At 44.7% G+C, this 13,061-nt stretch overlaps 1 protein-coding gene across 1 annotated transcript in view; it reads left to right on the top strand.

Annotated features, from left to right (window-relative positions):
- Positions 1-7,963, top strand: part of KIAA1598 (KIAA1598 ortholog) — a 121,396-nt gene extending 113,433 nt beyond the window's left edge. Inside the window, exon 17 of the mRNA XM_006879908.1 lies at positions 7,726-7,963. Within this exon, the coding sequence (XP_006879970.1) occupies positions 7,726-7,963 (238 nt within the window). The remainder of the gene's footprint in view (positions 1-7,725) is intronic.
- Positions 7,964-13,061: the final 5,098 nt, after the last annotated feature.

Here is a 13,061-nt window from a genome sequence, read left to right on the forward strand (position 1 = left end):
GAGAAGTTTTTGGATGTGCATAGGGATTTGAGTCTTAGAAGGTCCCATTCATCTATGTTATCTTCTCCTGTCTTCATGAACATTTCAAACATGGTGAAGAATAATTTACTCCCAGAGGTCCAACACCTTAAAATGATTGTGATTGTCATTATTGGATTAGAAATGTGCTTTGCTTAATGGAAGTATGAACCACTCTCTGTGGGTTCAGGCTTAACAACATGCGTGCTAGAGCCCCAAATAAACTTGTTGCTGTGTATACTTTACTAGGTCATAGCTCTTTGAGACTATGAGTTTGTGCTTCAGTGTTGGTGGGCCACCTTGTTTCAGAACATCTCTAGTATAGAGGGCGGAGGAGTCCTTCAGTAGAAAGGAGTAGGAAGAGACCAGATCTCCAGGCATTTCAGCGTTACTGTCAGATGCCCAAGACTATCGTCTATTCTTACCATCCAGCCTTTCCTCTCTGAACAGTCAGGGCCCGCCTGGTCTGAACTGACCTGCGTCCACCCGTGTTCATTCATTTCCTTTCCCTGCTTTTAGAGAAGTGACTGTCTTTCAAGGAGTTTCAAGTAAACAAGGCAGCCAGCGTCAAAACTAATTTTTTCATTTCACCTGGTAACTTCTGTGGAACTTTGCTTCAGAAGTGAGAACTGGGCAGCCTCATGGTTTTTTGGGATAAAGGCAGTCGGTTAGAAGTCTCTGTCCTACAGAGAGGGTCAGCACTTGCTTTGATTCACGACTTACGTGGGCTCCATTGTGAATCAGATGTTGGGATTCACAGACTTTCATAGCTGCGTCCTTACCTTATTCTCAAAGGTTCCTTTAAGCTGCCATGGCCCCAAGCTTCTCTTGATTCATTCCCAAGCTTCTCTTCCATGCCATTTTCCTTCCCAAACCAGAAGCTTTATCAATCTCTTTAAAACTCTTCTCTTTTTTGACCATAAGCCAGGCATTAAGCTTGTTTTTGTGTTTGGAGGGTCAAAACAAGTCACTTTCTGCCCTAGAAGAATTTTTTTTAAAACCCATGTAGCAATTATAGGACTTTGGTTTCAATAGAAAAAAAAATTGTCCGTTTCCAGTGAAACCGTTTTTATTTGAATTTGCATTTAATTTCTGGATCATTGGGGTCTTTAAATATGTGTAACTCCTGACCTTGCACAGATTTTATTTTTAGAAGTTTGCCTTGTTTGGGCCATAAGCTGAATACCAATGAATGGCTGATGAAAGATGGATTTTTCATGGCTCTTGCTAGCATGAAGCAGCCCAACACTTCTGTAAAAGGAAAAAAATCATCTAATTGCCTTTCAGGCTTTGAATTCAAAAGAAAGGTAGGATTTTATCATTGTTTGACCTCTAATTGGGCTCTCCAGTTTTATCTCATTATTTCCAGTGTGAAACTAATGCAGAAAAATGAGATTTGAAAGTGCTGATTGCTCTCACCAGAGCTAGAGGAATCGGAGGTTTTAAGTACAGGGACCAAGTACAAATTGAGCTTCTTGACCAACTTGCAGAGAAGTTTGGCCTACAATTACTCACTAGTGCGTTGGTCTCGGCTAGAAGGTCATTTGGTTGACCACTGCTGGTTCTGATGGAGACTAGGGGAGTCCTTTTATCCTCCGTGGTAGAAGTTTCCACCATTTACTTCTGTCTTCTCTCTTCTCTTCTCTCTCTCTCTCTCAGTCTCTCAGAGAGAGAGACAGACAGACAATGGTGGGTGGGTGTGTGCACCTTCCCTACACTTAACTAAACCTTTCTGGAAGGAGACACCTAGCCAACAGAATGAACTGCATGGAAGTTACCGCTTAATCTGATGCTCGTACACAATTAAAGGATTTGCCTGCTCTTGGCTGTAATCTTAGCATCGCCAAATTGTGTGCGGCACTGCAGGAAACAGCCCAGCCTCGGCAAGCAGGGCCACAAAGATGCTCCGTGTGCGCCGCACACATGGACGATTAAGTTTTAACAACAAGATTAGCCCAACAACTGGATGCTCTGGAAGTTGAGATCCCCTCACTTAGCGGCCCCCCTCAGGAAGTTCCCCAGCGGACGGCCCGGAAGGCCGGACCCCTGGTATTGTCCTTGCTTCTCTCCAGGTTAATTGTCCAGGATGCCTTCCACCTCCTGCAGGAATGGCTGAAATGCAGTTGCATAATTCTTTATCCTCCAGGAATTAATTGCTTTCTGGTGTTTGCTTCCAGTGGCAAGCACCTATGAGTTTTAAGAGTTTTTGAATGACATAGGTCCTTTCGGAGTTGAGAACAAAATTGCTTCTAACACCTCGTCATGTTTTGTTTTGTTTTAAAAATTTTCTGGTAGCCTTTAGAGTGTGTGTGACATTGTCTGGATTTTTTTTTCTTCATTTGTTTATAGGGAATAAAAGGGGACTTTGGTGGTTCTTGTTAATAGAAGTCACTGAGTAAAATATAAACACAACCTCAACTCTGAAGATGAGATGTAACCCAGCTTCTGGGTAACTTGTGACTCAGAAACTATTAACATTGCTTTTGAATTTTACACTGTGACACAATGGTAGGAAAATAGCAAATTTTGTGACTTCCCAAGACAGTGTAGTGTATTTAATAGAGTGAGTGTAAAGAAACACCTTAAAGTAAATTTTTAAAAGAATACTGCTCTGAAAGCTTAGAATACGGAAATGTAAGCATCTTTGAGCTTGACAGCCTTTTTTTTTTTTTAAAGGAGCCAGTCCAATCTGGTGAACTTTGTGGGAGACTTTCTGCCTCTTAAAATAAGGTCTTTTAAATAACACTGAGCTTTTAATGGCTGAAATTGCAGCAGATTTTCCATGGTGACTTGAAGTTGAGCAGAATTACAGAAAACTAGTGGAGTAGCCATAGAAAAGCCAGCACACGCATTGGTTCAGACACTTCGCCTGCGTCCATATCAGTAGTGTTGCTTTTGCTGTAGAGAGGAAGGTCCAGTTTCCTGCGTCAGTGTCTTTTGGAATATGTAAATGTCTGCAGTCTGGCTTAGAGCAGAGGAATAAAGGATCAGGACAAGGCTTCAGGGGAGGACTTCAGGGCAAACACTGTTCTGACACATTTGCTTAGGTGCTACGTGGCGGTTCCTTAATTTGGGAAAATATTGCTGAGTGTGGACAGAGCCCGGCCATTGTTCCATTGGTTAAAAAGGAATTCCTCCCGTTAATCTCGAAGACATCAGCATCAGTAAAGAAGCTGGTGTCCGATGTCCAACCAGGGTGGTATTCTGTTGTTTAACTGTGTTGTTTTTCATAATTAAAAATTGTGTCTATTTCTCCCCTCCAAGAGAAGCAAAACCCAAACTGACAAACTAATTCAGTGACTGAGCTAAATTAGAGTCCCAGAGGGTGCACAAAGCCGGAGGGACACAGCTTGTTCTGTGGTGGTTAGATTTAAAACTCTTAGCCTTGGCAGTAATACAGAGGATTTCACCTTATCTTTGGAACTCTGCTGAAGTTTGCGGCAAGGGTATAAAAAAGCTCTGAGGGGAGAAAAAAAGGTTTTCTGAGAGAAACAATAAAAACGACTTGTACTGCAATGCCCCTTCAGCTCCCTCATTGTATGAAGTGTTTAAAAAAGAGCCAGAGGGGAGGGGAAAGGCCGCATTTTCACACTCGGGAGAAAATGTAAAACTGACTTCTTCTTTGGAGTTTTCCCAGGCAGCGACTTTATAAAGACAAATTTAAATCTTCCTGTTTTCTGTCCTTGAAGGTGGTAAATATGATTGCGGCTTTATCCATTTTATTGTAAATGAAACAGAGTTCAGACCGTCCGGCTGTTCCTCATTTGCTGGATGGTTGCCATAGACTAATGCAGGCGTCCCACTGGGCGACCAGAGAAGAACTATACTTTGATTCACCAGATTGTGTTAAATAGTCCAGCTGTTGCGATTTGAAAGATAGTTACCTCCGAAGTGAAATAGAAATGAACTTGGCATTTATGCCTCAAACCGTTTTTATACTGTTTGGCAATCAGCTTTTCAGAGGTAGCATTTTATAAAATAACTCTCACCGCTTAAAAGTTTCATTCACTGTAATGTTCAAAATGTCCCACCTTTATATTATCAGTAAAATTAAGCTTGAGTGATATGCAGAATTTGCATGAAATAAGCATTCCCCCCTTCATTTCATGAGCTTTGATTGTGTCCCATTGAGCTCAGAACCGCAGTCTATTAGGGCGCTTTTGGGCATTAGTTAATTTGAATTGCAGCCGAAATGTTAGCTAGGATGTTGTTGAATATAATTGGAACATGGAAAGTTGATTTTTGAAAGGAATTTCATTGAATGCAAACAATGATGTGCTTTTAAAAAATTAGAATCCTGCGTTTTCATCTCGTCACGTAGTCGGCGAAATAGCTGAGGCCCTTTATAAAGTTCAGCTTTGGCAGAACCACTTTGCAATTGTTCTGATTCTTCTGGTACCAGAAGGGCTGGGCTCTTTCATTTCACCAGCCAGCAGCCCCACCTGCCTGGGGCCTCTCTGCCATTGGGGAAAAGGAGCTGCTCTTTCTACAGCCCAAGTTGAATTGGGCATCAGTTTTCGTAGTGTAGAACAGATTGGAATATTGCTTTCTAGCTGGTATTTTTGTCTTTTGAGCATGAGGTACAAATCACCAATGATAAGTATCCATTTTGACCGTACGTGACTACTAGGCGATATGTTGTGGACCAACAGGCAGAAAAACAATGAGTTTCTCCCAGTCTAAGATCTCATCTGCTCATTGTATATCAGATAATGTCTTGATGCCGTCCTTAAGATTTCCATTGGCCAGTCATCCTGCACATCCACTCCCAGGTCTTTTGTTGTTGTTGTTCCTCGTTTGTCTCAGTCTGGACACTCTGCTGAGACCTGCCCACCACGGGTGACCTTGTGAGTGTTTAAAATACTCATCACATAGTGTTGAAAATACCCATCACATAGCTTGTAACGTCACCGCAACATGCAAACCACGCAGTGCAAGACACCGACTAGTGAGTGGTGGGTGTGACAGCAGCATTGGATGGGGGATCAGGAGTCCATAACGTTAGTCCTCATCTGTTACTCACAAGTTATGTGCCCTGTTTAACTTCACAAATGAAGAGTTTGGACAAGCTCATAGCTGCGGTTGCTGATTTCCATCTTTCTTTTCCCATGTTTGTTTTACTTGGAGATTTTACAGCATACAGGAGAACTTACATGACTTCTCATGAGTATTGAGCGTGAATTCCTTATCCTTAGACCTTGTCCTGAGATGATTGGTCATAATAGGAAAATTGAATAGAACAATAAAAGTTCCTATGGGACTTGAACTTGAAGGATTTCTGCTCGGGAATCAAGCTTTTATTTTCCCTTCAGAACACCCCAGCATGGCTGTCTGGGTGCTTGGCACCGCCGCTGGTGGGGTTCTCTGGCTGTGATGGGAATGGCACAGAATGAGGACCAGAGATAGGCAGGTCCTTTATTCCAGGAAGAGCCCTTAGCAGCTTGTGAGCAGGTCAGGAACGGTTCTAGTGATAAACCCAGGAGGGGCAGTAAATCAGGAGGGTGGGGAGAATAAGGCCAGGGATAGCTTGATGGGACAGACTGTTGACTAGTCCAAAAGCAGCAGCTCAAAATAGGGATTCCGGAAGAAAGAAACTGGTGGGCAGGCCCACACGAGCCTCGGCTTTGGCCTCCTGTTTCTTGCAGGACACTGTGGGAGAGGTAGGAATGGGAGCCAGGCTCCTTGTTCTGGCTCTGCCTCTATGAGCCCCATTTCCTCCATCATCAAAGTACAGGCAGAACCAGATAATTGCCATCATCTCTTTTCGCTTTAACCCGCTGGGATCCCAAGTCACTGGGCATTGCCCTTTACAAACAGATATCCTTCCTCTCCACGTGTAGATTCAGAGAAACAGCCTGCAGTGGCCAGTTCAGAGATAACCAGCAAAGGGTTTCTCCGATGGTCGTTGATGGGCGACTTAGTAATAGACTATTCTCTGTTGAGAACCTGACTTCAGGACAGAAGAAGCGTTCCTTGCACTGAGACAGTTCTGAAATGCTTTCAGCCAAGCCTATTAAGGTTTCAGAGTTCCCAGATCTCTCAGCCCTTTATTGTCCCTGGAAGCCCTTCCTGGACCTCTTCAGTCACTACCTGGCTGGGCGAGCCTTTTCTGAGGTGTGTTCAGCCCCTGTTCCCGGCAAGCACACCTAGGGATTGAGAGTACCTGCAGTAGTTCTGTAGACGTGATGAAGGTGGGTGGGCATAGGTCCAAGTTGTTTGTCTTCAAATGAATGAGATAAATACTTGACCTTTGCCTGCTGAGGTCCGTGTGGGTTGGCTGGCACACAAGGACAGTGGGCGCAGGCCCCAGATGGTGAGCTGGACTGCTGACTTCATTGAGGCTTTAAACTCCTGTTCCCAGATTTCCCGTGTCTCTGTTTCCAAGTGAGGGCTGGCCACCTGAGGCATTTGCATGCGATTGAGAAGTTAGAAGGGATGTAGTTGTCTTGTGGTATTGGTGGTGGACCTGAGAGTCGGAATTGACTCACAGCTGAGCCCCCAGTGGGTTTTCTCAGGCAGGAAATCTCACGTGAGGAGACGGCCCGCCTTTCCTTGGCGGAGCAGCCGGCAGATGGGAACCGCGTACCTTTGAGTATGATTTCTTAGCCGTGTGCCCCCGGAAGGTCAGTAGGGTAGGTGTGCTCTGAGTCGCACGCTTTGCTGGTGGAGGGTGACACACAGGCCTATGCACGGTTCCTCCAGCTCTCCTTGCATTGCCTCCTTCCTGTGGAGAGAGAACAGAGCTGCCCAGCGGTGCCTAGTGCACATTCTGACTTCCAGTGGTTTACTTGGAAATGTCTAAGGTCCAGCTGTCTGCGGTAAAGAGAAAATCCAAGTGGTGACCAAGAAGACCAGATAAATCTGACTAGTCACTGTCCTGCCCTCTCTCGCTGTCTCAGCCTTCAGGAGTTGGGTCAGCAGCCCTTTAGATGGTGGGCTCTGACCTTGACTTCTGAGAGCACAGGTATGACACGTGGTAATAGAAGAGTGTTTGGGAACATCCTTGTCTCTCTGACAGAATCACTCCCTTATTTACGTAACGAAGCTTACATTGAAATACACAACCTCTCAAAAATCTGATTGTCCTTTTTCAGAAAGTGTGTGATGACTTAGCATTTTAGCTGCTTTTCTGGATTCTTCCATCTGCCCTGCCCTTCTAGCCCTGGCCACGTCTCTCCCAGTCAGTGCACGCAGCAGCTGCACCCTCCCTCCCACCCCAAACGCCTACCCTGCAGCTGTCCCTCAGGGAACAGGGCGAGTCACTTCCCCTCATGGAGCAGTCTCCTCAGAGCTAATCTGCAGCCAGATGTACCAGGCCACTGAAAAGGGGGTTAACTGGCTCCTTCCCACTAAGTGAGGGCGTGGTGGGAGCCTGGGTGCTCAGCAGAGGAATGCCTGCTGTATCCTGAGCTTTGCACTTCCTGAGAAAAGCGTGTAATTAAGGAGGTAGGTGCATTTTGCTTTTTAACACTTCCGTAGTTAATCGCTCTTTTTTCGCCTTCTTTCTTCTGTCCTCTTGCTCCTAACATGTAATCTGATAGCTTCATTCCCCCCCCCCCACACCCCCATGGCTGGCATCTCACGGACAGCACTGTGCATGTGGGTTTAGATTGTAGAACATTTCTGGTTTTATGGTTGTTTGCGTTCAAGTATATGAAAGACAACGATTTTGCTCTCTGCTTTTCTATTTAACTGTTTCTTCCACAGGCCTCCCAGTGATGCTGCATGCAGGGGTACAGACGTGGATGGTGAAAACCAAACCGGACCTGTGGTAGTTTTAGATCCCATTTCCACACATGAACCCCAAACCAAAGATCAGGTGGCTGAAAAAGATCCAACTCACCTCAAGGAGGATGAAGGCGAAATTGAACCAGAACGCAAAGAAGACAACAACAACGACGACGACGTTGAAAAAACCGGAGAGATAGACAGCTCCAGCTGCTGAGCCCGGACCTGGGGCCACTGGGCAGCCCAGAAAGTCAGCACAGGACTCGCCTGGGTGTCTTGGCAAGCAAGGGCTGTCAATCTTCTATTGTAACTATTCAGAATAAAAGTTCATTTGAATTGTTACTTTGTAAGTAGTTCAAGGATAAACATAAGTAAGCCGTCTAGCAAGATATCCACTCTAAGTAGTCTTTGTGCTTCTTTTATCCTATAAGAGATAAGATTTTTCCTAGATACTGTATTAAGTGTGGCTTCTGTAAAAGGGTTTTTATTTTTGAAAAAAATTCCGGATTTTGCAATCTTTTTTTTTAGGTGATAATGTGGGTACCACTCATCACATGTCATGCTGGACTCTGTTTTTTTATCTTTTTTTTTTTTTCCACTGTGGGTGATGGCAGAAGCAGGACTAAATAAATGTGATGTGAAGGCCCCCAGAGAAGCTTCTGGCTGGGGTCTCAGGTCCCCTTTTGATGGAGATAGTGCAGTAGCATCATGGCTGGTGTGTAGGTTTACTTTCTTGGAGATGCTGACATAAGCTTTAAGCCCAGGAGCTGGCCTCAAATTAGTGTTCCCAAGTTCAGTGTGAGTTACACCCTGTTATCTGTGGGATGAAAAAAAAATACATGCTGTTGACCCTGTCTACAGACTCTCAGGGACTGTAGTGGGAGTACACTGGGAGCTTTACAAAACTGGGGAGATTGTCCAAGTCCACACCTTGTGGCCGGTGCAGTATTGTCTTGGAAAGCCACATGCTCCGTCCTCTGAACGCATTATGTTTCTTCATGTACAAATGTGACAGAAGTACCATTTTTTTAATCACAGTTCTACATACAGTGAAGACAAGTGACAGGTCTACAGTTTTCTTGCTTCACTGCTGGGCTACACATCCCACAGAGGTGTGTGTGTGTGTGTGTGTGTGTGTGTGTGTGTGTGTTATTTTGTTTGTTTTTTAAAGAAATTAAGTGGTAGTTAGTCTCTAAAAGTACAATGTTGCAGACTACCAAGGTGAAGAAATAGAAATGCAATCAGGGAATTTTTTTTTAACCTATGCAGCTTTTCAAAGTTGATTGTTTCACAATTGATGTTTATTTAAAATAGTGGTAATGTACTTGAATGCACTTTTTACATGACAATGATTCTGTAATGGTAATTTTACTATTAAAGAAAGTGAAAGGTTCAGTTTTGTTAGCACAGCTCGGCATGTAGCTGCCAGGTGTCCCTCACCTAAGGGCACACGGAAATGATAGTAATAATTTCAAGTAGTTGTATTTTCTTTTTGCACGTTTGCTAAGCTTAGTTTTGATGGAGTGGGTAGACAGGTGAACATGCCTCCGAATTGGAGACCATTCTCTCTCGGCAGGTTTGTTATGCTTGACTGTTTCCAGATCCTTCCAGTGATGATTTTACAGTTAACGTAACCGTTTCCTCACGGGGAATGATGATGTGCTGTTTCTAGACTGTAATTTTCCCTAACAGGACACTGCTCTGGATAATGCAGCAGCTGTACGCTGCCTCGATGCACTTGATACCGAGTTCTGTTTTGCTGTGATTTGAGCTCTTCTTACCACAACTTGATTAAAAAGCACTAACAGTTTCTCACAAAGGGTCAGCTGTGGTTATTGACGTTGGGGCGCTTATGTCCTCAGGCTTGGCACTCTGTAACGGGGCAACTTTGACCAGAGTTGATGACCTTGTTGTTAAGTGCCATTGAGTCATAGGCGACTCATAGTGACCCTGTGAATGGAAGTCCTTGACCCTTGCGTGACTTTCATCCTTTCTCTAGGTTCATAGGGTTTCCAGAGGCCAGCTGTTTACGGAAGTGGATGCCACTCCTGCTTTGACCAGCGTCAAAGTTAGTAAGGTTTAATAATGCACAGAATGGTGCATGGGAGCAAGTTACTCCTTGTTTCTTGGGTTATGTCCAGGTGGGTGTCGTCAGTCTGCTGGCATGCCCCTTAGATATATAAGGATTATAAGACTGCACACACTTCCCGTCCCATTCCGTGTTCCATTGTGTTCACTGGCAGAATACTAATCAATCTCTAGGATGAAAAGTTAATCATTTAGTACGAGGTGTTAGCTGGACTGTTGTTGTTATGGACCAGAGAGGCAGAGCCGAACCATCATTGACCATCAGAGGCAGTTAATTGCACAGGAGGTAGGAGATTGCCTATCCTTCTACGAGAGCAGCTAGTCGCTTTGAACCATGTGCCTTCAGGATTGCAGCACAGCAACTTGCCACTAGACCACCAGAGCCACCTTGGTGGAACTAGACAATTGCTTAATAATTGCATTTTTTTTAAAATAGAGCAAGGGCCTCTTGGAGATGGCCACATCTGACCTTTACTAACTTCACAAAGTGGAACTGTCCCCATCAACAGCATCAATAACACAAAACCAATTCCCAAGAGGTCACACTTTCGTGTTTGTAACCCCCAGGCTCCCATACCTCCTTCTGCTCATCTCAGCACCCTCTTACTGTTTTGCTGGGTTCCACATCTGATGGGATAGCTGACAGAATACAGAACCATATTGGAGAAGTCAAAAGGTTATAGTCCAAATTAGTAGCAGAATACAGTCAGGACAACTTCCAGTGTGTACACACAAGCACCTCAGCCTTGAGCTTCATGCCTCTACATCAGTGCTGCAAAATTCTCAATCCTGCCACGATTGGCTCTCCCTCCACCCCAAACTGTCCAACAAACTTTGGCACAGGCTCTTAGCTTGGCTCTGGTTCTGCTCGTGGTGGGGTGAGTAGCTGTCAGCTCTGTCTCATGTCAGGTCTCTCTGGTCCTCTGCTTCAGCTGTGGCTGCTGTTACAGTAGCTGGATTGCAAACATTAGATGCTTCCAGATCATTTTTTCCAGTTTCATGTCAGGAATGGCAATGTCTTAGTAATGCAGAGCCACTGTAACAGCACTAGATGAGAAATCGATAGCTTTACCAAAAAGAAGTTTATTGTCTATCATTTAGAAGGCTGGAAGTCTGAATTCGGGGTGCTGGCTCGAGGGAGAAGCTTTCTCTTTATCCATTGATCCCAAGAGTTCCTCAGCCCAGGAACCTGGATCTAGAGGGTGACCTACACTCCTGCCTGTTCTTTCTTACAAGTCCCAAGATTCCCCTTCTCTCTCCTCCTTTTGTGTCTTGTCAGATAAAAGGTGATACAGGCCTTCCATCTAATCAGGGCTGGGGCCTCATGAAGGGTGCTGTACCCCACCCTAAGGCTGATCACAACATGGGGGATGATTACATCATTGAAGAGCTGCCCCTAAGCCCTCCTCATTCACAGGGGTTAAGACCCCCACACCCATAGGATCATTACCTATTGCCGAGATGCACGGTCCCACCAAGAAGACACATAACTTTCAGGAGACACAGGTCCATCCGTGACAGGTCATCTGTATAACAGTCCTACAAACAGAACACATGGCTAGTACGTTGTCTGTGGTGGTTGATTTGGGTCTGACTCCTTGTGACCCACCATCAGGTTTCCAAGGTCTGTGTATTGCTGTACAGATGTTAACTTGTGGTTGCTGTGATGCTAAACACTGTGACACCGATGTGACAAATGTGAGAATGGTTACCCATGGTGGACGGTGTTTGGTGGAGCTTCCCAATTAAAACAGGCTTGGAAGCAAGAAGCTATTTCCACTTGCAAAGTGGCTTGCCTCCTGAAACTATGAATGTGGAGAAACAATGAAAATTACGCAAATGTTCAGGTCTTTCGTTCATAGGGTCGTTATGAGTCATCTACAGCACAACGGCACTTAGCAATAAGTCTTCACAGGAGAACACTCAACCATCTGCATGGGACACCTGGTCCATTTGAACTGCAGACCTTTCAATTGAATAGCCTGTTCTGTGTCACACAGCACCACTCAAGCTTGTTTTCTATATGTAATCACTTTAGGCTGCAAGCAAGTGAATTGTGGAGAGTGAAAAACCATCATCATCTGCAACTTTAGAAGGCTTACCAAGCGGCCCTTTCTGAAGGACACCACTGACTTGAAGATGCTTCCTAGCATTAACCTGTCCACATCCCAGCATCATCGTTAAAAACCATTATCTTCTATAATATGCATATTATTTAGCTATGTATTTTTTTTTAAAATAGAAACAGTGTTGAGTAAGAAATTTTAATTCAGATGCTACCTAGCCTCTGGGGAAGCCAGTCCTCTAGTGAGGTCGAGGAGAGTAGATAGATGAGCTTTGTGTTTAAAGTAAAGTATATACACCCAGGTAAGGTAATTAATAACTCTGTGGGTTTATTTAATGTCGTTACGTGGTTGCTAACTGGTTTACACATACTTGTTCTGATTTTGTCATTTAATTACAATTTTGGTCGCAGTTTTAGGGCTGATTTCCATAAGAAGGTCTCCCATGACCCACGTGTGTGCGCACATGTCCGGGGGCTGTGTGAACACCAACCATGCTCCTTCGGCCTCTGAAATGACTTTTCTTCCGAGGTTTTTCCTCCCCCATCGGCTGTTGCTAAGCATCAGGAGAGAGAAGTCGCAAGCACACAGTGTGACACAGTTTTCTTAACTTAGAGGAGACCCACCAATTCTGTGGCCTCAGGCGTGACATGAGCCTGCCACTGGGCCAATTTTAGATCACAGCTTTGTGCGTAAGGCCTTGGCTCTGCCATCAGCAACCTGGTCCAGTGTTCTCTGAAAGCCGTGTGCCTGGGTGTGCAGAGTCAAAATGGACAGCGTGCATCAGAAGTCTAAACCCCGCTAACTGGCTCACAGGCCAGTACATAGCAATTTCTATCATTTTGAGGAAAGGCAAATAGCAGCCCTGGTCACAAAGAAACGAAAGCGTATCAAGCAGTGGGGTGTCACATCTGTGGGCATGTGTTTGAATACGTTTATGTTGGGCACTCCTCTGTTAATATCCCAACATGAGCTTACAGAGGAGACAGTTCATTCCACACACTTCAAATCTTTTTTATTCACTTGCTATTTAATATTACAGTTAAATGTAATAATACAAGTAACTGGACTTTATTGTTGTTATGTGCCATCGAGTCATTTCCGACTCATAGCGACCCTATGCACAACAACTCTAAACCCTGCTCTATCCTGCGCCAACCGCAC

The sequence above is a fragment of the Elephantulus edwardii genome, unplaced genomic scaffold (assembly GCF_000299155.1).
Source record: "Elephantulus edwardii isolate Elephantulus edwardi_28Jun2011 unplaced genomic scaffold, EleEdw1.0 scaffold00006, whole genome shotgun sequence".
NCBI lineage: Eukaryota > Metazoa > Chordata > Mammalia > Macroscelidea > Macroscelididae > Elephantulus > Elephantulus edwardii.